The 27,743-nt window shown below is 34.8% G+C and overlaps 1 protein-coding gene across 4 annotated transcripts in view; it reads left to right on the top strand.

The window, feature by feature from the left end:
* The window catches only part of AFTPH (aftiphilin), a 66,205-nt gene that overhangs the window by 22,845 nt on the left and 15,617 nt on the right, over positions 1-27,743 (top strand). For all 4 annotated transcript variants that reach the window (XR_005987750.1, XM_041754604.1, XM_041754606.1 and 1 more), the window contains exons 2-6: positions 3,683-5,646; positions 17,976-18,127; positions 20,129-20,255; positions 20,892-20,948; positions 23,826-23,948. Coding sequence is in view for 3 of the 4 variants with exons in the window: in XM_041754604.1 (XP_041610538.1) it covers positions 3,715-5,646; positions 17,976-18,127; positions 20,129-20,255; positions 20,892-20,948; positions 23,826-23,948 (2,391 nt within the window). In the remaining variant the exon portion in view is untranslated. The remainder of the gene's footprint in view (positions 1-3,682; positions 5,647-17,975; positions 18,128-20,128; positions 20,256-20,891; positions 20,949-23,825; positions 23,949-27,743) is intronic.

Genomic DNA, 27,743 nt, shown 5'->3' on the forward strand with positions numbered 1-27,743 from the left:
AATAAATTCAGGTTGTGTCTTTTGGGCAGGAATATTCCAGGAGTGATCCTGTGTTCTTGTTACATCTTGTCAGGTGATACATGATTTCAGTATTCCCATTACTAATCATGTTCACTTTGATCATTTGATGAAGTGTCAGCCTTCACCACTGTAAAGTTACACTTTGTTCCTTTGTAATTGAGTATGTTGTGGGGAGATATTTTGAAACTGCAGTATCTTATGTGTTTGTATCTGAGGACTGATAGTTGATTCTTTTATTCGGTGGATTATAATTCAATATTATCTTTATTTTGATGCTCAAATTGTCACCAGTTTTACCACTAGGAATCCCTTCAAGCTGGCTTTTGTGTCCTTTTGACATGTTGGTATCATTATGAATGCTTTTAAATTTAAAAACGAGTAATCATGATATTAATGGCTACATGGCATCCTATTGGGAGGACAAAGCGTAATTTGTTTAAATAATCCCTTTGGAACATTTTTGTTTTACTTTTAAGAAAAAAACAAAAAAAACAAAAAACAGGGACGCCTAGGTGGCAGTGGTTGAGCATCTGCCTTCGGCTCAGGGTGTGATTCCAGGGTCCTGGGATCGAGTCCTGCATTGGGCTCCCTGCTCAACAGGGAGTCTGCTTCTCCCTCTGCATGTGTCTCTCCCTCTCTCTCTGTCTCTCATGAATAAATAAATAAAATCTTAAAAAAAAACACACACACACAGTTTGTATAATATAGCCAGATTGCCTTCTGGAAGCCTTCTAACAGTTTACACATCCACAGCAGTATGTGTGTGCAAATGTCCTTTTCTCCACACTCTCATTAACAATCAGTATTTTTAAATAATAGGAACTTCATAATCACAGGGAAACTTTTAGAGGCCAAATTACCTTGTATAAGCATTGTAAGGGGTTATCAGGACTCTGGACAAAGGAGAAAAGTAGGGTTTATATGTATCTTTTACTATTTTTTTCCTTTTCTCTTTAAATCAGCAGAAAAGGTATCTCAGAAGTAAAGCCATTATTTTCTTATTTATGATGCTGGTTTTGTAAGGAAGACAGTTTAAAAATAGATATATTACAATGGAGTCTTTTTCTTTTCTTGTGATTTATTCAATTTCTTTCAAATAACTCTCAGTGACTGACCAGTCATTGACCTCAAAGATCCTTTTCAAAATTCTGAAGTCATTCTCTACTAACCAGCTGTATGACCTTTGGGAAAGTTGCTTATCAGTAGGCTTCATTTTCCTCATATCTAATTAAGTTAAGTGGTTTCTAAGGTATCTTCTCCCTAAAGCTGCAAGATCTTACGAAATTTTGTTCTGAGAGTTAGAAGAAAGTGGTTGTTTTGTTTTGTTGAGCTTACAAAACTGGTTGAATTTTGTAGTAAAATATTTTCCTCGTGTATCTAATTTTACAAATGTGAATTGCAGGAAATATTCATTGGGCTTCAGTTCATTGGAACTATCAATTTATGGTCTGGTTTTGTTCTAAGACTTCTGTTGTTTATTTTCCTTTGCTTCTAATGTAAATCTGTCTTGTGGCCCTTTTGACTATTTAGTACAAAGAAACAGGATAGCCCAGACACAGATTCCATTTAAGAGTTAAGTGTATATAGAAAGCAGATATCATAGACTAATGGGTATGGAAAGGATTACTCAGTAAATGGGATTATGACAATTGCTTGGCCATTTAAAAGAAAAAATTGCTTAGACCTTTGCATCATATATCAAAATAAATTATTAAAAAAAACTAAATGCAAAGAAAACCACCTGAGGTAGAAAAAAATAAGATTGTATATTTATTAAATCTCAAGTTTATATGAAAGCAAAATAATGAAAATTACTAATGGAAAGTTGATTTGACCTCTTACAAATTAACTTTAGAAAATAGTTTGGCAGTTTCTTATAAAGTTAAACTTAGGTGTAACTGAGCATTTGTACCCCGGGGAATTTATCTTAGAGAAATAAAACCTCATGGTCAGATAACAATCTGTATACAAATATTGATAGCAGCTATATTTGTAATTATTTGTAATTAGAAACAATCCAAATGCCCTACATTGAGTGAACAGAGAAACTGTGAGCCCTTTTATAACAGAGTACTCCTTGGCAACAAAAAAGAAAACTCTTGACATGTAACAACATGGATGGATCTCAAGGGCATTAAGTCTAGTGAAGAAAAACCAACTTCAAAGAATTACGTATTATATAATTCTATTTACATAATACTTGTGAAGTAGCAAAATTATAATAATGGATAATAGATCAGTGGCTGGCAGGAGTTAGGGCTTAGAGGAGGGTGTGAATATTGAAAGGTAACAACAGAGTTTCTTTATATTGATGAATATTACTGAACTATTTTTGCAGGCAGTGCTTATCTCAATTATAGTCTTGGTTATTTGAATCTAATCTGCACATGTGATAAAATTTCATAGAATTACACACAAAACTGATGAAATCTAAATAAGGTCTGTAGCGGAGTTGATAGTGTTGTACGGATGTCAGTTTTCTGGATTGGTTATGTACTATCGTTATTTACCATATTATCGTTGTGGGAAACTGGATGGAATATACATGAGAACTCTCTACTGTTTTTGCAACTTCAAGTCAGAAATGGTTTCAATATTGAAAATTATTTTAAAAAATTAAATAAACTGGGGTACATCCAGACAACGGAATATTATTCAGTGCTAGAAAGAAATGAGCTATCAACCATGAAAAGACATGGAGGAAGCTTGGATACATGTTACTAAGTGAAAGAACCAATCATATAGTATGTACAGGCTACATACTATGTGACAGACTATATGATTCCAATTATTTGATATCCCCAAAAAAGGCAAAACTATGGAGACAGTAAAAAGATCAGTGGTTGCCAGGGGCAGGGGAGAGAGAAGAATATAATGGGTGGAACAGAAGGTTTTTAGGGCATTGAAATTACTCTGTGTGATAATGTAATGGTGGATACATATGATGCATTTGCCCTTACCCATAGAATGTACAACGCCAAGAGCAAACCCTAACATAAACAATGGACTTTGGGTGATAATGATGTATGTCAGTGTAGGTTCATCAGTTGTAACAAATACACCACTCTGGTGTAGGATGTCCATAATAGAGGAGGCTGTGCATGAATAGGGGTAGGGAAGATACAGGAATTCACTGTACCTTCTGCTCAATTTTTAGTGAACCTAAAACTGCTCTAAAAAGTCTATTTTAAAAAATGGGTCAGAAATAAACATTGAACAGCAAGGTGAGGAATATATTTGTAGCAATTATTAGAGATAAAATTTATTTTCATGTCTTATTTATAAAGAACTCATACAAATCCATAAGACAGACCCTGAATCCTCTGTGGACTGGAAAGAGAACTCAAGAGAACAAGCAAGTGCCCCAAGAGAGAATTTTGTAGATACACTTATGTGTTTACTCAAAAATTTTTGGAAACCTCAAATTCAGTAATGTAATACCACTGCTCTTGGAAACATGCACTGGAAGAGAGATTTTTTTTTTTTTTTTTTTTGCCATTATAACTGTGTAATCTCACCTAAGAGAAAAATAATTTAAAGGATACAAACAGAGCACTGTAATTTGCATTGTTTTGAAATAGCTTTGAGACAATTTTGAAAGACCTTACTGTATGTAATCTGTTCCCTCCAAAAAAAAAAAAAAATCTGTTTTTTTTTCTAGGTGTAAATTAATCATTTGAAAGCAATTGAACAATGGAGCCAGACATCATTCGAATGTACTCTTCATCCCCACCACCACTAGACAATGGAGCCGAGGATGACGATGATGATGAATTTGGGGAATTTGGTGGGTTTTCAGAAGTGAGCCCTTCTGGTGTAGGGTTTGTTGATTTTGATACACCAGATTATACTCGTCCCAAGGAAGAGTTTGTACCTTCAAACCATTTTATGCCAATTCATGATTTCTCAGAAAATGTAGATAGCCTTACTAGCTTTAAGTCCATTAAAAATGGTAATGATAAAGACATCAGAGCTGAACTTTCTCCTCCTGTGAAAGGACAGACTGATGTTTTACTTTCTACCACCAGCAAAGAAATAATTTCATCTAAAACTTTAGATACTTCCATTGATGGCATAGAAAGTCCAGAAGATTTAAATACTATAGTGAAGCAGAGACAGAATGTTGGAACGCCTGAAAGTTTCTCTCCAGGAGATTTTAGAACTGATATGAACATTGTTCATCAAAACAAGCAGTTAGAGAGCTGCAATGGTGAAAAGCCTCCTTGTCTGGAGATTCTGACAAATGGGTTTGCAGTACTGGAAACTGTAAATCCTCAGGGAACAGATGATCTGGACATTGTAGCTGATTCAAAAGGAAGAAAGCCTCTTAGCACTCATAGTACTGAGTATAACTTAGACTGTGTACCTAGTCCTGCTGAGGAATTTGCAGATTTTGCCACATTTTCCAAAAAGGAAAGGATACAACTAGAAGAAATAGGATGTGAAATTTTGAATGGTCAAGAAGCATTAACCATTCAGGAAAACAATAAAATTAATAGAGTCAGTGAACTTAATTCTGTAAAAGCAGTGTCTTTGGGTAGAAGTTTTGATGAAAAAGGAGACATTGATGGAGAGGATCAGGTTTGTGTCTCAGAAATAAACAGAATGAGTACCAGAGATTTCAGTACTGAAAAACAACGCCTTCCAACATTGCAACAGGATGAATTTTTAAAATCAAGTGTTCAGTCAAAGCCTTGGAGTTTGGCAGACTCAGCTGATAATTTAGAAGCCAGCATAAAAGAAGACGAGTATAAAACTGAGGAAAAACTTGATTTATTTACTTCAAAGTGTGCTGACCTGTGTATGGATTCTATTAAAACTTCTGATGCCGGTGATGAAGTTGGTTCTTCCAAAGAAGAAAGTAAAAAGTTTACTTATTCCCAAAGCCCCAGCATTGATCCCACAGAAGAAAGTGTTCTGGATGATTCTATAAGTGTAAAAAATGGTGACAGTAGTAATGATTTTGTGACTTGCAATGATACTAACGAGGATGAGTTTGGGGACTTTGGCACAGCCAGTGGCGCAACTCCACCTTTCGTTTCTGGTACTCAAGATTCAATGAGCGATATCACTTTTGAAGAGTCTTCAGAGCACTTTCCACATTTTAGTGAACCAGGTGATGACTTTGGAGAATTTGGGGATACAAATGCTGTTTCTTGCCAAGATGAAATTATATTTACTGAATCCGACCTAAAACAGACTTCTGATAGTTTATCAGAGGAATGTAAATTGAGAGGAAAGTCTACTGGAACAGGCACTGATCCTATTTCAAAACTGGAAATTGGGCAAGAAGGTGAATTTGGAGATTTTGATTCTGTGCCAAATATTCAAGATGACTGCAGTGCTTTTCAAGACTCTGATGATTTTGCAGACTTCAGTTCAGCTGGGCCTAGCCAGGTTGTAGATTGGAATGCTTTTGAGGATGGACAAAAAGATAGTTGTTCTTGGGCTGCTTTTGGAGACCAGGCTACTGAATCGCACCATCGAAAGGAAGCTTGGCAGTCACATAGGACAGATGAAAAGATTGATACTCCAGGAACCCCCAAAATGCACAGTGTCCCTTCAGCAGCTTCCAAAGGAGCAGTTGCTGGTGGCCATTTACAGGAAACAGCCACTTCAGTTCAGGTATTTATTGATTTACTCTATTTTGTATGACATATAAATTGCTGTAGAGGCTTTTCAGAAAGTATTTTTAGATTGGGTGGGTACCTATTGAAGGAGTCTCATAATGCTTGATTTGTAGATTATATTTTTCACAACCCTTTGGTAAACTTTCGATAGACAATCCTATAGTAAGTAATGCTTGGTAAGTAAGGTTTTTCTTTATCTCAGTGAATTTAGTACTTACAGAAATCCATCAGCTTGCTTTTTGATTAACATAAATACCACTTATGTAAAAAATTCATTCATTAGCTAATTATTCCAATGAATCCTTCAGTTTTTACCTTTACAGTCATTTAAGAAGAAGATTAAAGCAAGATGTAGAAGATTTTTTTTTAAGTTTCAGAAATAATGTCTCTTAATTTTGCCCACCAAGAGACCTAGGAAATTAGAATCAAGTTTGCATTTTTTGAAGATTGATTTATTTGAGAGAATGAGAGAGAGAGAGAGAGAGAGAACCGACGTGCACCAGCTGGGGAGGAGCAGGGGAAGAGGGAGAGAGGGAAAGAATCCTCAATAGACTCCCTGCAGAGCCTGACCTAAGAGGGGCTCTGCTGACTCAGCTACCCAGGTGCCCCTAAAGTACAGTTTTGAGTGCAGGACAGAACAAGCAGAATTTTAAATCTCAGCCTGTGCTGAAGGCTGTAGGGAATTGAAGGACAGAAAGAGAATTTGAGCAAAGCAGATTTGGATTTCATAATTTGACAATGACTAAAGACCTGGGATGAGAGTTTGAGAAGGATCAAGGGTTAGACTTAGAACAAGAAACAGTCATAGGTTGACTTACTGTGGCTGTATTTATTTGCTTATAGTTTCTTACAAACGTACATTTTTGTTCACACTTTTTGGGGAGTAGGTATGTCAGGGAGAATATTTTTATCCTCCAGCACCTGTACTTTATCCTTTTCTGTTCCAGACTCTTTCAGAGACGATTCACCAAGATTTATTCTTACCTAAAGTAGCCCCTAGAGATACATTTTGATATCCAGGCTGTTCCACAGTCATGAATTGTACCCTGTGCTAAACCTAACGTTTCCTCAACCCCAGAGGTGTTAAAAAGAGCACTCCCTAGAACATCACTGCTTTGCATTGACAATTGATAGAAGGAACACTTGTCTCACCAGCTTTTTTTAAAGATCCTGAGAACAAAATCAGAGTCTGCAAATTCTTCCAGTTATCTTTTGCTAAGCAAACCATTTTCAGTCGGAAGTATTTCCAACGTCTGGATGTTAATTGAAATGGTTATACATCGTTGCTTTGATACATGAAGATATTATTATGATATTATCAGGTGGTGTATACAGCTAATCACTTTTCATTTGACTTTGAGTGTCTGAACAGCTTAATTTGCTAATTCAGTTATTATATGGTTTGGCTAATGTGTATTATTCCTGTTGATTAATTAATTATTGAAGTAGAAGCTTTCAGTTTTAAACAAGGAGTAAACTAATTATATAATGCAAAGCCAAGACTGTTGATGGTTGATTTTGACCTAATCCTTTCCCTGTTTAGTTTCATCTTACTGTAAGGTGACACTGGTATTGAATGATCTTTAATTTATAGCCCTAGAACTTGTAACATCATGAGATAATAAATTTTTAAAAGTATGACCACTTGAAAAAGGACTTTTTTGCATTACACAAGTTGATTAAAGTTATTTATAATTTGATAACTGGATATAAGAGGTAATAAAGTATATAAGCTTTGTATAACCTTACAAATCTGAGTTCAAATCTTGACTCAGCCTCTTATAAGCTTTATGATTTTGTAAGTTACTTCTGAGCTCAGGTGTTTGTAAAAAAAAAAAAAAGAGAGAGAGAGAGAGAGATAATATCCACTTCAAGGGACTTTTGTGAAGACAAAATGACAGGAAATTTTAAAGTGAATGAAAAAATCCACTGAAAAATAAGAATTTTGTAGTATGATTCTATTTTGTAAAGATAGAGCAAAAATTGTGTGGATGTGGCAAGATACATTAAGACTTCCCAAGATTTGTTTGGCTCAGTCCTCAGACTTTTATTTTTGCTGAATAGATTTGGAAAATGAGCAGAACTTAGAGATGGATTTTGAAAAGGAGAAATTGTTAGAAGGGGCTGGAAGATAAGTTTAGAAGGAAGTTGAGGTAGGGAAATGGGTAAGCCCCTACTCGGTAAATGACGAGTTGGAAGTGATATTCGTTCTTATTCTGCTGTTGTGAAGGAGGCTTGTGGCCTGCAGTTTCTTCCTTTTCCCAAACATGCTGGAAAAATACATTAATCTAAGTCCCCTAGGAGAGGATTAGATTTACTAGTATTTTTCCTAAAATGTTTCATCTGCTTGCTACAGTGTTGGGGACAGAACAGAAATCCTCATTTTTTTTTTTTTTTTTAAGATTTATTTATTGTAGAGAGCATGCACAAGCATGGTGAGGGGCAGAGGCAGGGTGGAGAGAGAGGGAGAGAGAGAAGCAGACCCCCCATTGAGTACAGAGCCCGACACAGAGCTCGATCTGAGGACCCTGAGATCAAGACCTGAGCTGAAATCAAGAGTTGGACACTTAACCAACTGAGCCACCGAGGCGCCCCTAATGACAGTGAACATTAAGTTTTTAATGGTAGAATTTAGAATGATTTTTTCCTTTTAAATTTTACCTGAATGTAACAATTCTGTCCTGAACAGAGTATCTTCAAGTCCTTTTGTCCAAGTTCGGCTTTGGCAGAATGTTGTGAGTCTTTCAGAATTCATAGCTTAGTTAATTCATTTAACAAACATGGGAAACAATTCTGTTTCAAGAAATGAGTGCAGTTGTCATTTCAGATTTCTATTTCTCACTATAACGTTGTCTGGGTCTCTGTTTTTTAGTACTTTCTTTTTTTCTGGCTACCAAAAGGATATCTTAATATTTTAATAAAATATGTCTTCCTTGGATCAAGAGACAGTTTTATTGCAGCTTTATTGTAATAACTTATTTACTTAGTGAGAAGTCAACCAAAAAGAAATCTTCCAAACTTGTAAAATGTTCTTAAACTACTTCTTAAATGTGGGTCTAGCAAGCCTCAGAGAGTTCAAGCCTTGATATAAAACCATACATGACCATGTACTGAGAAATCTTCCCTTTCAGTGAATATTTTTTTCTGAGAACACAGAGATCAATATATTTCATTTTCTTGTTAACATTCTCATAAATTGTAGAGGAAAACAAGTAGTGGTATCTCTGTTGAACAAATTGGAAAAGAGGCCCAAGCTGTTCTTCGGTTTTTAGGCTAAGATTCAAAACAAAAAGATGATAAAAAAAAAATCCTCCTTAATTTCGAAGCAGTCCTCTTTTCCAAAAGACCATTATGTATGTAGTTTTAACTGATTTCTTTTTTCCTTCCTTTCCTTTCTTCCTTCCTTTCCTTTCTTCCTTCCTTTCTTTCTTTTCTTTCCTTCTTTCCTCCCTCCTGCTCTCCCTCCCTTCCTTCTACCTGTTAATATTCCAGAAAGGAAATCTGATTGAAATAACTAAGATTACTTGTCCGTCCATGTATGGTAAAGGAAGTTAATATTGTACATACTACATTTAACTCTGAGCTTCTGTAAAATTTTTAAAATATTGCTGTGGATGTTATTTGAGAATGTAGGTAATTGGTAAGTAATCTCTTTATATTACTCGACTATAGAAAAGGAACCAAGAGTAGTTTTTGCTTATTAGCTATCTACTTGATAATGCTACTGAGAGGTGCTACTAGATGAAGATTTTTTTTTTTTTGAGAGCCTTAAAAATTAAGAGTATCACAAAAAGAAAAAGGAAGAGAATTATTAATAGTTTGGCTTATTTTACTTTTAAATTAAATTTTTGGTTCACCAGAAAGTCAGTCAGCATTCTCAAACTGACTCTTAACTCCACATTTTTACCTTTGTTTATTTTATCATCTGCCTAAGATACGTGCAAGGTTTCCCTTCTGTGGATGAACAGCTGAACTTATTACTGAAAAAAGAAGTAAGCAACCAAATAAATTAAGTGGTCAAAAGATACAACTTCCAGTTATAAAATAAACGAGGGGATGTAATGTATAGCATGGTGCTATAGTTAATAACACTATATTATATAACTGAAAATCTCTAAGAAAATAGATCTTAAAAGTTCTCTTGACAAGAAAAGAAAAATTTGTAACTACGTGTGGTGATGGCTGTTAAATAGGTGTATTGTGATCATTTTGCAGTATATACATATCAAATCGTTACGTTGTACACCTAAAACTAATATATGTCAATTATATCTCAATTTTTAAAAAGAAAGAAATTGAGATTTTGGCCTTAGAGCTCTTTGCTTATTTGAAGTATCTGGATAGCAATTTCTTTTGTTATTTTTCCCCTCAGGAAATTAGAAATTCTAGTCTCTAGTTTTTCTCTAGAAAAATACTTCACTAGATTTACCCACAACTTACACAGAAGGGGCAGACCATCTTTTTAGAACATGGTGAATATTACAGTTGGTCACTCTTGATAAAGTATACAATTGTAGATTGTATTTGATATCTTACTAAATATTTAATGGTGGCAAGGCATAAGGTAACCTATTAAATGGAAGGTTAAATTACCCAGTGGATTTTGTGTTTCTTCTAAACTTCCACTTAAGAGCAAAATCTAATGCTATCAGTGTTAAAATTATTAACATTAATCAACTTTTGTTCTGAAGGAAAAAAACTAGATACATGTTGAAGGAACTTTAGGAATTGCCGTAAATACAAGCTACTTTAAAGGAGATCTGAATTGAGTGGCATAAGAACCAGAGTCTTGAATCCTAGGTGCTAGTCTTACGCACCCCTTTGGAAAACTTCATGAGATTTTCAATATACTTTTTATACTCCAGTATAATTTTTTATAAAGTAGAGGTATATTAGGGTTCTCCAGAGAAACAGAACCAGAGAGACTTACTAAAAGGGATGGCTCAAGTCTTTTGGACGTAAAGAAGTCCCAAATACAGTCCTAAAGCTGTCTTCAGTTGATCAGATGAGGACCACCCATATTAGAGAAGACAATCAGCTTTACCCAGTCTGCCAGTTCAAATGATAATCTCATCCAGAAACACTTCCACACACATACATCTAGAATAATGTTTGACCAGTCATCTGGGCAGGGGCACTTCATGTCCTAGTCAAGTTGACACATAAAATTAACCACCAGAAGAGGGAGTGCTGTTTGTCCCTGTACAGCTTTCAGGGTTTCGGGAGATTTGCAACCTGTTTGTGACTGGGACCTACCAACTGGGAAGCTCTGCACTCAATAATATGACTTGTTTACATCAGTGGGTAAAATGAAATGATTGCTTGTATACCTCCTACTCTAAACATCGAGATATGAGAGAACTGAGAATGAGTGTAAGTGAATGCATACTTGATGCTTTGCCCCCACTGATGAATTTAACCATTGGGTAGTAGATCATTTGTGCTTTCCCAGAAATCACATCCGGTTTGAAAAAGTAGTAACTGTTATTATAGAGACATTCAAGGTAATAAAGGACCCTGATAGGAGAACAAAATTTATGACAAATGAGAAAATTGGGAAAGATAAAAAAGCCAGTGTACCCTTGAGAGTAACATAGCTAGGGCCACATGTGACTTTAATGTGACTTACCTCTAAAAGATATTTAAAAATTCTATTTTGTGACTTGGTATAAAGATGAGGATGTTAATACTTATTTTTAAAACATTTTCATAGGGACGGCTGGGTGACTCAGCGGTTGAGCATCTGCTCAGGGCATGATCCCAGGTCTGGGGATCGAGTCTTACATAGGGCTCCCTGTGGGGAGCCTGCTTCTCCCTCTGCCTGTGTCTGCCTCTCTCTCTCTGTCTCTCATGAATAAATAATTAATAAATAAATAAATAAATAAATAAATAAATAAATAAATAAATAACATCATTAAAAACCATTTTCATAAATCCCTAAAGTTATGTGGGCCTTGGGCCCTGGAAATAGTATAGTGCTTAAAAGCAACACTCTAGAGTCATACTACTAGACTGAGGTCCAGGTTTCAGCACTAACTTGTGTTAGTCACTTCCCTGAACCTTAGATTTAGAGAATAATAGTACTTATTAAAATCTCTCATTCTGAAGGTAAAACGAAAGTGTGCATGTAAAGGTGCTTACCACATTGTCTCGCACCATAATAAGTGCTCAACAAATGTTAGTTACTGGATCCTCTCAGAAATGAACTTCTTGGAAAATGGTCTTTAAAGGTGCAAAGAAATAGTGTTGCCAACTGAAGTTTATGGTGAATGGCAAAAAGTAATAGTGAGCAAATAAGAATTTGAGTGAGAATGCCTCTATTTCTGGCTATATACTCATCTGTCAAACTATTTTGAGAAGAAAGCTACTGCTTTGGGCTAGTTTCCATTCTCAGAATAGTTTTGGCAGATTAGGAACTCTTCTGAATACTAGTGCCCTCCTTCTTTGTCCTAGTACTGGACGTGAATAGGGAAAATAAAATGGACTCTGGCATCTGCCTTGAATGGGATTTGACTTTCAACACTACATGTATCAGCTCCCAGTTCTTACAATGTGTACTGGCCAGATGTGCTGCTGTTTGCCGTAGGCTGAGAATTTGATGCACGTGTGAACTGAAGAACAAGACTGAGTTTACATAACTGATATTCAGCTAAACCAGTCACTAGTTCTCTAAGTCCAAATTCAAGAGAGAACTAATGACTGCTTTTCCTCTATGACTTTGGAGTTAAAGGCATTTAAAAGTCAAGTAATTAATGTGAATATTATTTCATTTAGTTTGCTATTCAGTTACGGTTGTAACCGTAAATAGCTAACTATTTAGTATGCTAAGTGTGTGGGCACTTGGCAACTTCTCATTAATTTACAGTGCAGCACTCTTTAGTAAAATGTACATTTTGCTTTGTTGAAAACTATGAATTGTAGTGTTAGATAAAATCATTGCTTTCTTAGGTATAGTCATCACCTCAGCAGTTAACAGTTGAATCTCTTATCTCATGGCTACAAATGTTTGAAAGACCACCAAAAGTGGGTAAAAGAATGATTTGGTGAAAATAGTAGGCTTTGGAGTTTAGACTTGGGATCAAATCCTTGCTGTGCACCGGACCAGCATGAGACTGTGGTTAATTAGTCTCCCTGAGCTTTAGTTTGATTTGTTATACTAGAAACAATAGTATTTATCTTTTGGGTTTTTTATTTTAAAAAGATTCATAAGGTAGTATATATATAATATCAAGCATAGTACCTAGTACATAAGGGATTCAGTTATATTTGTTACAATTATATAAATATATTCAACAATGGTTAGATGGCTTATAATAAGATATACTTTCATAAGTGGAACAAATATGCCCCCTGCAGTCTTAAATAAAAGTGAAGTGCTTTTTTCTTTCTTTCTTTCTTTTTCTTAATCTAGTGCACACTGATTTAGCTAACATTTCTGTATCAACTATGTACAGGAACCTAAGTACTGGAGATTCAAAATGAGACATAGTCCCTGCCCTCAAAACTCCTATAATTTTTAGAAATTGAACCTAGAACTGCTTTGATGACCGCATAATACAGTGTTTAAGAACACAGACTCTGGAGCTATACTTCCTAGGTTAGGATTCAGCATGTAATATTCATCTGATTGGGAGCAAGTTAACCTCTTAGTGCTCCATTTTTCTCATCTAAAAAAGAGATGATAATATAGACTGTTACTTCCCTCCTGTGGTTTGTCTGTGTTCTTCTATGAGCTAATATTTGTAAAGCATTTAGAATAATGCCTGGCATGTGGTGAGCACTATGTAAGCATTAAATAAAAAATATAATGCACCATATCAGGCTTTTGCAGTTTCTAACTATGTTTCAGAGAACATCTTTGATCTTTTACTGAATTTAGGCTCTCACTTTCCTGAACTGATTCGGGTTATACTTACATGGTTTGCTTTACATGTTCTGCCTTATCTGCCTAGGGAAACTCATGTAGCCAGTCTAACTTTACCATTAATTCCAAATATTAAATACTGTCTTTTAGAACTTTGCATCTAATGCAAGTCCACATATACTGTAACATGTTAATAAACATTATTATTTAATTCGCATCTTTTTCTGAATCAGCTATAAGGAGTTTAAAAATGGGTAGTGTTCCTATTTAATCAAAACCAGGAGTGGGAAAAAAAAAAAACAGGAGTAGATTGCCTCTTATGGCTAGATATACCCTATATATAAATAAGAATTCTTATAAGCAGGGTAATATTAAGTTCCGTTTCGTTCATACACAGAATAAGTCCAAGTTTAAATAATATTTCACTTTGTTAAACCTAGTATTGATGTAATATTAATTTTATTACTGATTTGGTTTTAGATTGTTGTATGTATTAAACTGTGGCTGATAGTGTTGAGGGAAAAATTATATATATTATACAACAGTTAAAATTATTTAATAATTAAAACAACTTTTACCAGTACATGGTTTTGATATATAACTTATATCTCATGCTTAAATTTTTTGCTCAGAATAACAGTAATTTTTTTTTTAATTTAGCGTGTGATTACTATCTGTTTTAGAAAATCTGTTTCTTGGGATCCCTGGGTGGCGCAGCGTTTTGGCGCCTGCCTTTGGCCCAGGGCGCGATCCTGGAGACCCAAGATCGAGTCCCACGTCGGGCTCCCGGTGCATGGAGCCTGCTTCTCCCTCTGCCTGTGTCTCTGCCTCTCTGTGTGTGTGTGTGTGTGACTATCATAAATAAATAAAAATTTTAAAAAAAATCTGTTTCTTGAAAGAAACCTATCTGCTTGGTCACAAGAAAAACTGTTCTTATAGTGGGTTAATTTTTCTTCTGAGCATTATGTTATGTTCTCATACCTGTTCTGTTTACCAAGTTATTTGGACTATATTCCATCATATTTTTTGAAATTGTAATTTTATTGCACTTCTTGGGAAGTAAAGCACTCTTAAACCCAATGCTGTTTACACACTTTGTATTTTATTTTATTTATTTATTTTACACTTTGTATTTTATATGTGATCACAATTTAAGTCATGAATGCCAAAGTGTCAACCAAAATGTTTACCAATCTACAAAGAGAGGTGCCTGGGTGGCCAGTTAAGCGTCCAACTCTTGATTTCAGCTCAGGTTATGATCTCAGGGTCGTGAGGGTGAGCCCCATTTCAGGCTCCAGACTGGGCCTGAAGCGAGCTTATGATTCTCCCTCTCCCTCTGCCCTACCCCCCCTTTTTCTAAAAAAAAAACAAATTTTTTTAATAAAAAATAAAATCCACAAGGAGTAGCATGAAGAGGTTCTGTTTATACAAGTGGCTCTTAATGATAGACATTTTTAAATTGGTTCTTATTTTCCAATTCAAGAGGATCTTCAGGGGTGCAAAAATTTGGATTATTTCATTTCTTCTTATACTGTGGTAGAAATCGATAGATTGAAACAAGTATTTTCATAATGATTTAGAATGTTAAATAGTGGGGATCCCTGGGTGGCTCAGCGGTTTAGCACCTGCCTTCAGCCCAGGACGTGATCAAGTCCCACATCGGGCTCCCTGCATGGAGTCTGCTTCTCCCTCTGCCTGTGTCTTTACCTCTCTGTGTGTGTCGCATGAATGAATAAATAAATAAATAATCTTTAAAAAAAAAAAAAGAATGTTAAATAGTGGTAGAGAAACATCTCTAGTGAGATTTGAACCTAGATTTGACATTTATTTTATTCCTTGGTAGGCCACTGTGTTTCTATGTACCACCTGTATAATAACAATAGTAGTGAAAAAAGTTACCACTTCCTCGGCACACACTGGGTACCAAGTATTTAATCCTGTGGTTGGTCACCCACCCTGTGAGATTGCCCCTGATATTTTCAGTTTATAAATCCAGAAACTGAGTCTCACCCCTGGGTCCACAGTCCTCTGTTGAAGTATTATATTACATCATACGTTTACTTCCTGGAATTAACTAGTAGCAAATGAAATTTGGCATGTATAACCATGAACAACATATTAGTAAGAAATTCTTTGTAGAAGATTCCCTTTTACCATCAGACTAGTTGTATGGGTAGCTGGAAATTATACTTTTAAAGCAAAATGTCAGGAAATTTATTTTTCATTACAATCTTTGTTAATTCTGTTAGCTGCTTTCTTGTTGAATTGTTAAGAGTTCCTCCTTATGGTGGGTGGTCCTGTTCAGTTAGTAGGTTCTGATTATTTAAATCTTTGTTATTTATTGCTCTACCTCAGGGGTCAGCAAACTGGCCTATGAAACAAATCTATCCTGCTGGCTGTTTTAGTAAATTAAATGTCATTGGAACACACGACACATATGTTTATAGATGGTGCAAAGCCGAAAATATTTACTGTCTAGCCCTGTATAGAAAAAATTTGCTGACCCCTGGTTTACTTCATTAAAGAAAGTATATGAAGCAATTGAGTGTAATATCTAATCACAAAGATAAATGGAACTTTCTTTTAAATTTTCCATGTAACTTACATTCTCCATGAGAAAAAGTTAGGTAATAAGTAAAGACTTGAGGTAAATGTGATATTCTGTTTGTTCATGTACATTCCACTGATTTGAGAATTTGCTTACTGGTATACCTAAGACCTGGTAGTTAGGTGTAATATTGCCCAAATAACTGGATGTGTTTTGGGGTCATTTCTTTCTTCCTTTGATAAATATTTTTTCTTTCCCATTAGAAGGATAACAAAGAGGATACAAGAGAGATTCAGTTTTAATTTACAGAGAAGTAAAATTTGGTCATATGTGAGTTTTTGTTTACCTTCCCTGCCCAGAAGGAGCCAGCGCTCATCATGTTTCCAATTAGATGGTTATCTGATCCCTTTAAAAGTAATGTCTGTCCATTCCCTCTGTTGAAGCAAGTAAGTATGGGTCCCCTTGACACACTCAAGTTTCACAAGCCTTGGGATCTTGAGTCTACTCTTTACTGTAGGTTTCATAATTGATACTGAGAACCTTTTCCCATATCACACACATGAATATAATGAAGGTGTTAGAGTAACTTTTCTAGAGATAACAGAAGAGCACCCTGAGACTAATTATTCAGTGTTAAGTTTTTGCTCTGATACTGCTTCCAAAAGAGAGGTTTTAGTTTGGAAAACATGTTTGTGAAGATTTTTCCTTTTGTTTTGCATTTTCCTGTTTGCTGAGTATACTAAACAACAGAAATCAAGCGTTAAGTTGTTTTTGTTACTTGGCAGGAAATACTACCATGATGTGGCATTTCCTTGTACACTTGGTATCATTTCAGTAGTACACTTCCAACAGTCTTTAACTTCACAGTGTATATTCCTATTTGGTATTTAAGTAATAAATTGGAAAAAAAATAGTAAATTGAGCTAAATTGAAAATACTTCACATGTATCTGACATACAGTAAGGAAAGTAGGAATAAATGTTATTGTAGGCTGTACATGTAGAATAACCTAGTAGTACCCCCCAAAAATGTCAGTCAGTCTAAATTCAACAAGTTTTAATTAATGAAAATACTCCAAAATGCCAGCATTCTCAGTGAAAGTACTCCAAGGAATATCCAGTCTTTGTGTGGAGGAAAGGCAGTGTTCTATTAAAAAATACATATATACACACCATATGTAGAAGCGTAGAAAAAAAATGGAATTTTTAAAAGATAACACAGATCATAAAAATGATAAGTGAGCTATTGAATTTCTTAGTAAAAATTGAGACATTGTTTCATACTTTGGTTCTTTTAGCAGCAGAGATATTTCGAAAAGCCTTTTAAAGTTCAAATGTTTATATTCAAGAAAAAGGTTTTGTCAACTATGACTGCATAATATTTTTCATAAACATCCAGTTTAAGTATTCTTAAATCTGGAGTACATGGGTGATCATAGGGAGCATCTCAGTGATGTAAATAATATGAATGCTGCCTGTTTGTTTTTCTGAATGTTTCTCTTTGGTTTTTTGGGGTTTTTGTTTGTTTGTTTTGCTTTGGGTAGATTATTCACACTTTGAGAATGATTTCTCACTGTACAATTGAATAATAATTTTTTCTTTGTGAATTCTGTAATAGATTAAATAAGGTAATGTTTGTGAAGTACCAGATATGTTGCTTGGCATATAACTACATTTGTCACCACTCTATCACCATGATTACTTAATGTGATCATTTAGAACAATTGTTTTATGAGTAGTTATGCCCCTGTGTTTTCCTGTACCCTGACTGGTAGTTAACCTCCCTCTCTCTTATAGTGGTAAACAGGGTGCAGAGTTAAGAGGCGCGCGCGCGCTTGTGTGTGTATTGATGATAAAACTGACATTAAAATTAGAGAAATGAAAATAAACTTTTGGGGGGTGTTTTGATGCAGACAGCTTTATTAAACCGCCTGGAGCGAATTTTCGAAGCATGTTTTCCTTCAATACTTATCCCTGATACTGAAGAGGAAGTTACTTCCCTGAAGCACTTGCTGGAAACAAGCACCTTCCCATTAAAAACAAGAGAGGCCTTAGCTGAAAGTGGGTAAGTAGTAGACAGTTTTTAAGATAGCATGCATATTTGTTAGTTTCAAATATTCCAACTTACAAAGTTCTCTTAAAGCATCAAAGTTCTAAAATGTTCTTGTAACATTGTGTTGAAGTTTAAAAATCATATTGTCCTACAAAAAACTCCCTGCTCCATTTTTGAACACTTTTAAAAATATTTCTAAATGGATATTCTCATCATTTTATATATTATCTTTTGACTTCTAGTATGATAGATGAGAATTTAGACTTTACATCTGCTATCCTCCATCATCTCTATATACTTATATTTTTTGTTGAGTTGATATTTGGTATTTGCATTATTGTATCATGTAAATAGTGCTCACTGTCCATTATTAGAGCTTCTTTACTAAGTCTTTTCCTACCCTTCAACAGCCTATTAGTACAGTTTTACTTAGGATCAAACCATTCCATTTTTTTTCCTGAGTCCTCTATGAGAGGACTCAGTCCTCCTGAGTCCTATTCTAATCTGGAATGGATTCAATCTAGGCTTCTTATCTACATGTTGTCTTGGTAGTTCCCTTCATGTAGAGCCCATTTTGGTGAAGCACATCCTCTAATGCCTCCTGAGAAATAAGTGGGTACATGGGTGGTAAAATTTTATTTTATTCTATTCTCCCATTAAATGTATAATTTAGGATTGTTTGTTGTTGGTATTCTGAAAATTCACAATGAAGTGTCTTGATAGAAATCTTTTCGTTCATTGGACTAAGTACTAGGTGTATGATGTTTCAGTATCGGGCAGTTTTCTTGTATTGACAATTACCTGCCCTCCATTGTCTTTCTGGATCTCCCATTAATTATTAGATGTTAGATGGTCTAGGTTGTTTTTCTCATTTCAAAGTTACTCTTATTCCTGTACTCTCTTGCATTTCATTACTATCCATGTCTGGACACATTCTCTCCCTCTTTACAAGTCTCTCCATCCCTCTTTGTGACTTCAGTGCTTGCAATGCAGGGTTTTAAGTACCTCTTAATTTCTTTAAAGATAGAGATTATGGGGACCCCTGGGTGGCGCAGCGGTTTGGCGCCTGCCTTTGGCCCAGGGCGCAATCCTGGAGACCCGGGATCGAATCCCACGTCAGGCTCCCGGTGCATGGAGCCTGCTTCTCCCTCTGCCTGTGTCTCTGCCCCTCTCTCTCTCTCTCTCTCTCTCTCTCTCTCTCTCTCTCTCTGTGTGTGTGTGTGTGTGTGTGTGTGACTATCATAAATAAATAAAAATTAAAAAAAAAAAAGATAGAGATTATGATTTGCTTCTTGGTTTTTGGGGGATGATTTCTGAGAAGAAAAGGGGACAAAGGTTTATGCTTTACCATCTTAAAACCTTTTAGATGTGTTATTTTAAAATATGCTAGTTGTCCAAATAGACTTAGGAATCTCCCCAAGAGATTCATTTTGGGGATATAGCAACTCTACAACAAAACATACCATAAAATACAGGAAAATATTTTTTGCCTTACTAACAATAAGACCTAAACAGTAAAAACAACTTATTTAAACTGTAGAATTGTGGTCAATTAAATAATGATGCATTCTGTCTAATTGAACGTTACACAGCCATTAAAAAAGTATACATGTAGATGAAGAAATGCTCAAAATCTGAAAAAAAAAATTTTCTATATGCTATAATTGCAGCTACGTTATTGGGCCAAGACTTAAAGAGAAAGCACAAATATTAAATGACTGTAGTAATATGGTAGAAGGATGAGTGATTTCTTTTCTCCTTTTAAATATTTTTGTTTTACAATTAAAAAAAACAGACTAAGTTTTGGTTGGTTATTGGCAAATTGTTTCAAATGAGTTTAACTTAGCTATTTTAATAACTAAGTGGTAGTTGATTTTATTCAGATTTGTAATAATTGTATACTCATGTTAAATGCAAGATTTATTGGAATATATAACATTTTACCATCACATTAAAACTAGAATTTGTGGTGAAAGCTATTGCATAACCTGTTGTTGGTGGCTTCATCATCAGGGAACTGCTGGATGTGTGGACCGAGCTACAGGACATCCATGATGCACATGGCTTGAGATATCAGTGGGGCGGCTCCCATAGCAACAAGAAGCTTTTGTGCTCCTTGGGAATAGACACCCGAAACATTGTGAGTTTTGTTATACCTTGGAAAATCCTTTAGTGGATCTATATAAGTGTTTTTAAATTCTGTTACACTTCTGATCAAGCTATGATAAGCTAGTTCCTCAGAAAAATAATTATTAGTTGTCTTAAAAGCTAATTTATTTTGAATATGACAACTTTTTTTTCTTAATGTTTATTAGTTTTTTTTTTTTCTTTTTAAGATTTTATTTATTTCATGAGAGAGAGAAAGGCAGAGACACAGGCAGAGGGAGAAGCAGGCTCCCAGAAGGGAGCCTGATGTGGGATTTGATCCCAGGACTCCAGGATCACGCCCTGAGGTGAAGGCAGACGCTCAACCACTGAGCCACCCAGGAGTCCCTGAATATGCCAACTTTTAAACATAAATCTGTCTAAATTTTTCTCTAGTCAATATATCTTATTTTAAGAAAAAGTGGTTTTAGTGTTTTTTGTTAACTATAAAAAGAAAGGATTGGACTAAGATATCAAAAACAGAAGCCCATATGAGCAGTTTAATAATTTGTTCTATTTATGTTTCACAGTGTATATAATAAAGCATTGCAAGCATATTTTGTTAACTGTTTGATTGTATAACATGTCATTTTCTAAATAAATGTTCTTTTTCTGTAACACATGTATGTAGCTCTTCACGGGTAATAAGAAGCAGCCTGTTATAGTGCCCATGTATGCAGCAGGATTGGTAAGTACAAAAATGTCTGTGTGCAAACTTATTATTGCTGCATTCTGTAAAATTTATCTTATGTGGCATGACACGGAAAGTGTTTTTTAGGGGGCATTTAGTGTGGAAACATTAAATGAATAACTGTTAATTTCCTTTTAGATCTCATAAATCCTTTCAAGTCTTGATTTAAGGACATTTTTCTATATTGTATTAATTAAAAACACTGTTTTGTTTTGAATTGAAGATTTAGTAACATAGTGCTCCTAATTCTAAAATGTACCTTTGGAGGTCTTGTTCTTTCTGCCTTTTTTTTCTCTTTTCTAAATTTGCTTTTAAAAAGTGGAAGCTAAAGTATCTGAAGGCTGAGATATCATATATTTTAATCCACTTCTGATCAATTTTAAATGATATAGTAGTGAATCTGTGGATGTATATAAAAGCTTGGGAATACCAAATGCTAGTAATTGAAAATGAGCCACAATCCATAATTGGCCCTCAGTTTTTCCATTAATTTTTAAAAATATGTTCAATTTTGTTTTTTCAGATATGCCAGGTAGCCCAGGATAACTGAGGAATTTTCTTTCTGTACCTTATCAAGACTCAGTCACACTTTAAAGTTTGATGTGTTTGTGTTTTTTGGTGTGTCTTTAAGTTATTGGTGGACATTAAACTAAATCTATTAAACTAAATCTATTCAACTAAAAATATTTTTAAATTCTTACACCAATAACTACAAAATAAGGTAAAACACAATATTTAAGAAAAAATAACTTGATATGGAATTTAAATTATACAACCCTTTATGTGCATGGGAAAGTGAATTTGCGGTGAAACTTGACCTTCTTTAATCTTACAGACATTTTCATGAATAAACTTTAATTACTGGTAATGAATTGGAATGTTTTACTTTGTTTCATTTTTGTAGTTTTGTTTGTTTTATGGAATTAGGCAAAAAGTTTTCTGTGCTTCAGCTTTTAATCCGTTTCTTCTCCTTTATAAGTGTAAATAGAATTTATCTTATATTTTCAAAACACCTTGATTATCCCTATACTTTTTTCTGTTGTGATAAAAATAATGGAGAACATTCTTTAACTTTTGGTTATTTGTATTTCTTTTTTCCTCAAGGAGTAGCATTTTAAAGATTGTTGGTGTTAACTGTCACATTCTGAGTAGAAAGTATGAATTTAATTTGTAGGAGTTTTCATTCAGCACATTGGGAGCAGTAACCTACTTAATCCTTATGTGTAAGCCCAGCATATTAGCCAGTTCTTTAAATTTTGTGAGAAGTTAGAGACCAGTGTTTTTGCTTTATTTTCCTACCTTAATTACTATCTTTCTTGGTAATAATTTTACCCTTTTTATAAGCTTTTAATACCAAAGTTGATTTATTGAATATATATCTCTCCTTTTCCATCTTTATGATGCTTTTACATTTAGAAATTTATTCTTTTTCATATCTGGTTTCCAATTTTAATTATACCTGAATTCTTCCCATGGTGCTTCAGCCAATGAGATGTTTAGTATCATTTGGTCTCATTTGGAGGAATAGGAGCTGAAATGATCGTTTAAGTCACTGGTTCTCAGACCTTAATATGCATCAGAAATGTTTGGAAGACATGTTAAAACACAGAATGCTGGGCACCACCTCCAGAGATTCTTACTCAGTAAGGGTGAGGCTGCACATCTGACAAGTTACCAAGTGGTGCAAAAACTACTTGGGAACCACTTTGAGAACCACTGATTTGTGGGATAGTTCACTTTGGAAAAGTTGGCTAAAGCTGGGAATTGTTTGCTGCGTGCACTGTCGCTTTAGATAAGGGTGCACTAGAAACCCTGTATAATGTATAAGCTATTGAGTTAGACCATGAATTTATTTTCAGTCAAGTTGCTGTCATAAAGCCTTTCACAAATAGCATTGTTAAGAATTGAATCTACAAATTGCTTTAGTTAGCATATGCCCTCTTTTATAAGAAGGGGGATTGTCCTGAAAACTTGTTTTTAGAAATGTATAGTTACCTTACTGTCTTAGCTGCTTTGATATTTTTCCCCCAGTAAAGGAAGATTTTGTGTGGTCTGGTTGATAAATACATAAGAGTTTATCAAGTATTATTTTAAAATGTGTTAAAGCTTGGTTTTTTTTTTTTTTTTCAGGCCATTAACTGATGTTTACCCATTATTATTAGTGTTTGGTAGAGTATTGATACACATTGCTGATTTTTTTTTTCCTTCTTTATTTCTCCCTCCACCCTGAATGGATTCCTTTCTTACACAAAAAGTGCGTTACATTTGTAACACATCTAGTGGAACATGTAAGATGTTTTCCCCTCTGAAATAGCTGTGTCTCTGCTTTGTTAGCCCAAAGATCTAAGTATTAAGGTTCCCACCCTTTAGTGGAGATAGGATCAAATACTAAATTTACATTGAAGCAGGTAGACATCATCATCATGGATGGCATGTTTTAGAATGCTCACTTCTCCAATCACCACCGTGGTGTAATGGGTACAAAGGGTGCCCTTTCCTGCAGTTTCAGTGTCTGAAATATCTTAATATTGTTGGATTCTTAGGGCCTATTCTGTGTACTTGCCTCTTCCCTGCCCCTGCCATCCCAAATTGTTTATGCCTTTGTGTAGCAGTGATAACTAGGCACTTTAAAACCAATTGAATCTAAAATACAAGGTCTTGCTTCAAAAAGTTTGGATTCCAAAGGTACTATTGTAAAACATTTTCCATTATAGTGCTAGAAGATTGTCTCCAAACAAAATATAAGCATAGTTGCTTTGTCTTTAGTGCTTTCCAAATGACTTGTTTTTTTTTTTTTACTTTCTGCTAGATTGACATTCTCATAAAGTTGATTTCTCCCCCCTCTTCCACTAATAGCTAATATGCCTTTTTCAGGGTATGTTAGAACCCACCAAGGAACCATTGAAACCACTATCTGCTGCAGAAAAAATTGCTTCCATTGGTCAGACAAACACCATGTCACCAGAAATGAACACATGTACATCTGACCAATTCCAGGTAAAAATATCTGTATGTGTATTGATACACTTATGCATGTATACACACATATGTCCAGACACAGTGTTTCCCATAATATGTAACTTTTAGTTTAAAATATTTTAAAAATTGGTTTAATGATGGACATGATTTTGATTACTTATTAATATCCCTTGGAATACAATAAACAAACGATCTTTAATTTTCAAACAAAGGCACAATTTGAGAACTGGCTGGTTATGGGTAAGTCCTTTAAACCTATCTAGGCCCCAATTTCTTTACCTATAAAATGAAGACTTTGAAGCAGGCATGTCTAAAAATCCTTTACAGCTTGAACATTGTATGATCATAATTACTGACACACCAATCTGGTAAGTACTGATTTTCAGAATAATTGGGAAACACTGCATTTACACAAACCCTTCAAATTTGCTAATGTGTGTTTTTCCTGAAGCCTACACATTTTATAAAGTAATAAAATTAGGTGTGTTTATTACATCAAAAACTGTTGTTTTGAGAGTTTGAATAAAAGTGTTACTTAAGTTGAAAATAATGTGGCCTTTACCAAACATTATTTGGATTAAGAAAAAAGAAAACTGTCTTACCTTTCTTATCCTCCACCTCCTTGGCACTGTTAAGCACAAATTTTTTTCAGTCTAATATGTTTATTATCAAAGCTGCTCCCCTCGCTTTTTTATCTGGAAAAAAAATGTGCTTACTCTTCCCACATCAAATTAGAAACTGACTCAGTGCTGGTTAAGCATTCTTTTTCAAAGATTAATATTTTTAAGTGAACATTACCATTTGTAAAACATCTGCTTTGTCATTTCTTACCTTCAATATCATCTTTAGTTATATCTAACACACAAATATGGACAGCCTTTCCCAAAATGTGTGTTCCATTGAATGCTAATCCCCAGAGATGTTCCATTAAAGAAGGGTTCCGACGGAAGTAAGTTTGGAAATTTTTTCATATCATACCCTGTAACCACCCTCGGAGATTCTCAACACACATTAAGCACTCTGGAGAATCCTGCAGTTAATAACCCTATTTAATTTTATTTCTTAAATTTAGTTGGCCACAGGATCCTTCTCTGCAGAGACCGGGGAAAAGGGCCATAACACCTGTAGAACTAGTATTTTGGAGAATATACTTTAGAAAATAATGATATAAAGCAAAGTCCTTCCCTTTCACGTGTGTTTCAAGGAACATCTGACATTACTGCTGTGTACCACTGTGGTTCATACTTGAGCATAACTTAAGCATCCCTTTGAAGCCAGTTCATTACTAGCACTGAAATAGTGGGCAAGGAAGCCTGAAGCATAAAATGCCTGGCCTTGTTGATGGTTGGGCAACAGGCAGGGTGGTTTGGCAAATTTATCTCCATAGGTAGAATCTGTCCTTAGTTATTCTCTGTTAATTGCCCTTGTATTATTGTTCTCTGGCTCTCCGCTTCCCTCCCAGGCCTCCCCTACATAAGCAGATTCCAAAATTACTTCTCCCACAGCACATTCCCACTTCTGCCTTATGCAGCATTTTTATTCCAACAGTGCTAGATGTTAGGAAAGTAATTTGAACTACCTGGTTCAAACTACCTGGTATGTTTACTGAAAATGAAGCCATTCTTTATTTGAGGCCACTTGTTGCTAGTCTTGCTTGCTGCCACCACCTCCTCCTCCTCTCCTCCGTCCAAGCACTTCTCTGTGTTACAGCCCCATAAGCTATTGCTTATTTTGTCAGTTAGCTGTCACCTGTCATTTTTGCCCCTAGTTGGTTTAATTGACTTCTTATATTTCATTCTAGTCACACTTCATATCTATCGTCTTCCTTACAGAATTTAATTGTAAATGACTAAAAGTCTAGATGATCTAATAAAAAAAAGTGTGTCAATTTAATGGAACTTTTAATGGAAATTAATGTGTATTAATTAAATGGAGGTTAGTCATAGCTCCATGATACGTGTTTAGCTGCTGCTGTCTCTTTACACATATACACCCCTCTATATTTATGGTCAAAGGAACACTGTCCCAGTATTGATAGACAAGTATGGATATTTTCAGCAGCATTGAAGCATATCTAACTTTTTTGCTAGAAGATGGAACTTGGTCTCTTGCTAATTATATTTTAAAAACTTTGTAATCACATCTGTTTAGTACACACACCTCTCTTTTAAAAAAAATACACAAAGTACTGAATTAACAAGTTTCATTCTGTACTTTTTTTGTGGTAGTTTGTGATCTTCATTAGCTTTCCCTTTTAGACTTTTTTGGGAACCAAAATAATATTTCCCAGTGGGAGTTGTTGTTCAGACTTCTTTCTGAATCAGCTTGAGCCTCTCTAGGTCTTCATTCTAACATACACACAATTACACTGGATATTTCATTATACATGTTGGGATTTTGTGCTGAGGTACCTCATCTTCTTCACCAGACTGTATGATCTTTGCTTGGCTCTATACCCCAGAATCAAGTTAAAATATTTTAAAAACATCTAAAATGCATTGTAAGATTCTCTTTCTATAAAGCGATCTTTCTTACCACTATTCTTTGGCAGGCTTGTATATATTTTGTTACTTTCTATTTTAGCCATGCAGTAATACACTACATCTTCCCATTAGTCATAATACCCCAAGGAAACAGCCATAGCCTTCAGTGCTGGCAGTTCAGCAAAATATGTCAGGAAGGATCTGTTTAATACCTAATTATTTAGTTATTTATTTATTTTTGGTCAATCATACACCAAATCTTGCCTTTATGTTTTTATAGCGCCATCACTAACAGTGACTTTCAAACTTCACATTATTGTTTAATTCTCATTATGATACCTGCTTTCTCTTCTGTCTGTCCTGTTTCAATTTTGGTATCCATTGAATTTTTACTGTTTTTTTTTTTTCCAATTAGTTTGTACTCATTACTCTTGTAACCATTGCATCTCTTGTTTAGGAGCTGGATGACTTACTAACAACTGTTCCTGGTGTTTTTTCCAGGATACTTTTACCTGAAAAGATAGCTTTATGGTCAAAAAAGCAGTAGTGATACTTTTGTTGTTTTGTTTTTAAATCTTCATTCACTGAATTTCATGGTCACATCATTCCCGGTGCTGCTACTGATTCCCCTCTTAGTAAGATCAGTATGTCAACCACATCTTATCCACTGCTGAGTAGAGTCAGCTCTCTGACCAGCAGTTATTTATCTAGCTAGTCACTACATAGCAAATATCCTCTTAGGCCATTTGATGTGGCTGTTCCATTTGTGAATCAGAATTTTAAAGTTAGAAGAAAGGAAAAATGATTATATGGCATTGTTCTCTCTTTTTACATTAAGAGAACATATTTGGAAAGGCTAAATGATGTATGCCTCTGATCTGTAGCCTCCATTGGTTTGGGGGAGTGGGATGGGTTCTGCTCTTTTCTTTTTTTAATAGGCATTCTTTGTCTTTCACACAAGTCATTCACAAATGACATGATCATCTACATAGAAAATCCCAGTGAATTTACCAGAAAACCATGGTAATGCCAATAGGTGAATTTGGCAAGATTTTGGGATATCAGATCACTATATAAAAATAAGCTGTATTTTTATATATCCTAAAAACAAGTGATTGGAAATTGAAATAAAAAACATGTTACTTGCCAAAGCAACAAAACCATGAAATATTTAGGGATAAGTGTAAATGTACTTAATTTTTCTTCTTTCATTTTTTATTTCAAGTTTTTATTTAGATGCCAGTTAGTTAACTGATAGTGTTTTTGCTCTTTTTATTATGACCTTTTCTTCCTTAGTGCTTTTAGTTGCTGCAGTAATCACTTTTACCAC

Source organism: Vulpes lagopus, chromosome 5, assembly GCF_018345385.1.
Source record: "Vulpes lagopus strain Blue_001 chromosome 5, ASM1834538v1, whole genome shotgun sequence".
NCBI classification, from domain to species: domain Eukaryota; kingdom Metazoa; phylum Chordata; class Mammalia; order Carnivora; family Canidae; genus Vulpes; species Vulpes lagopus.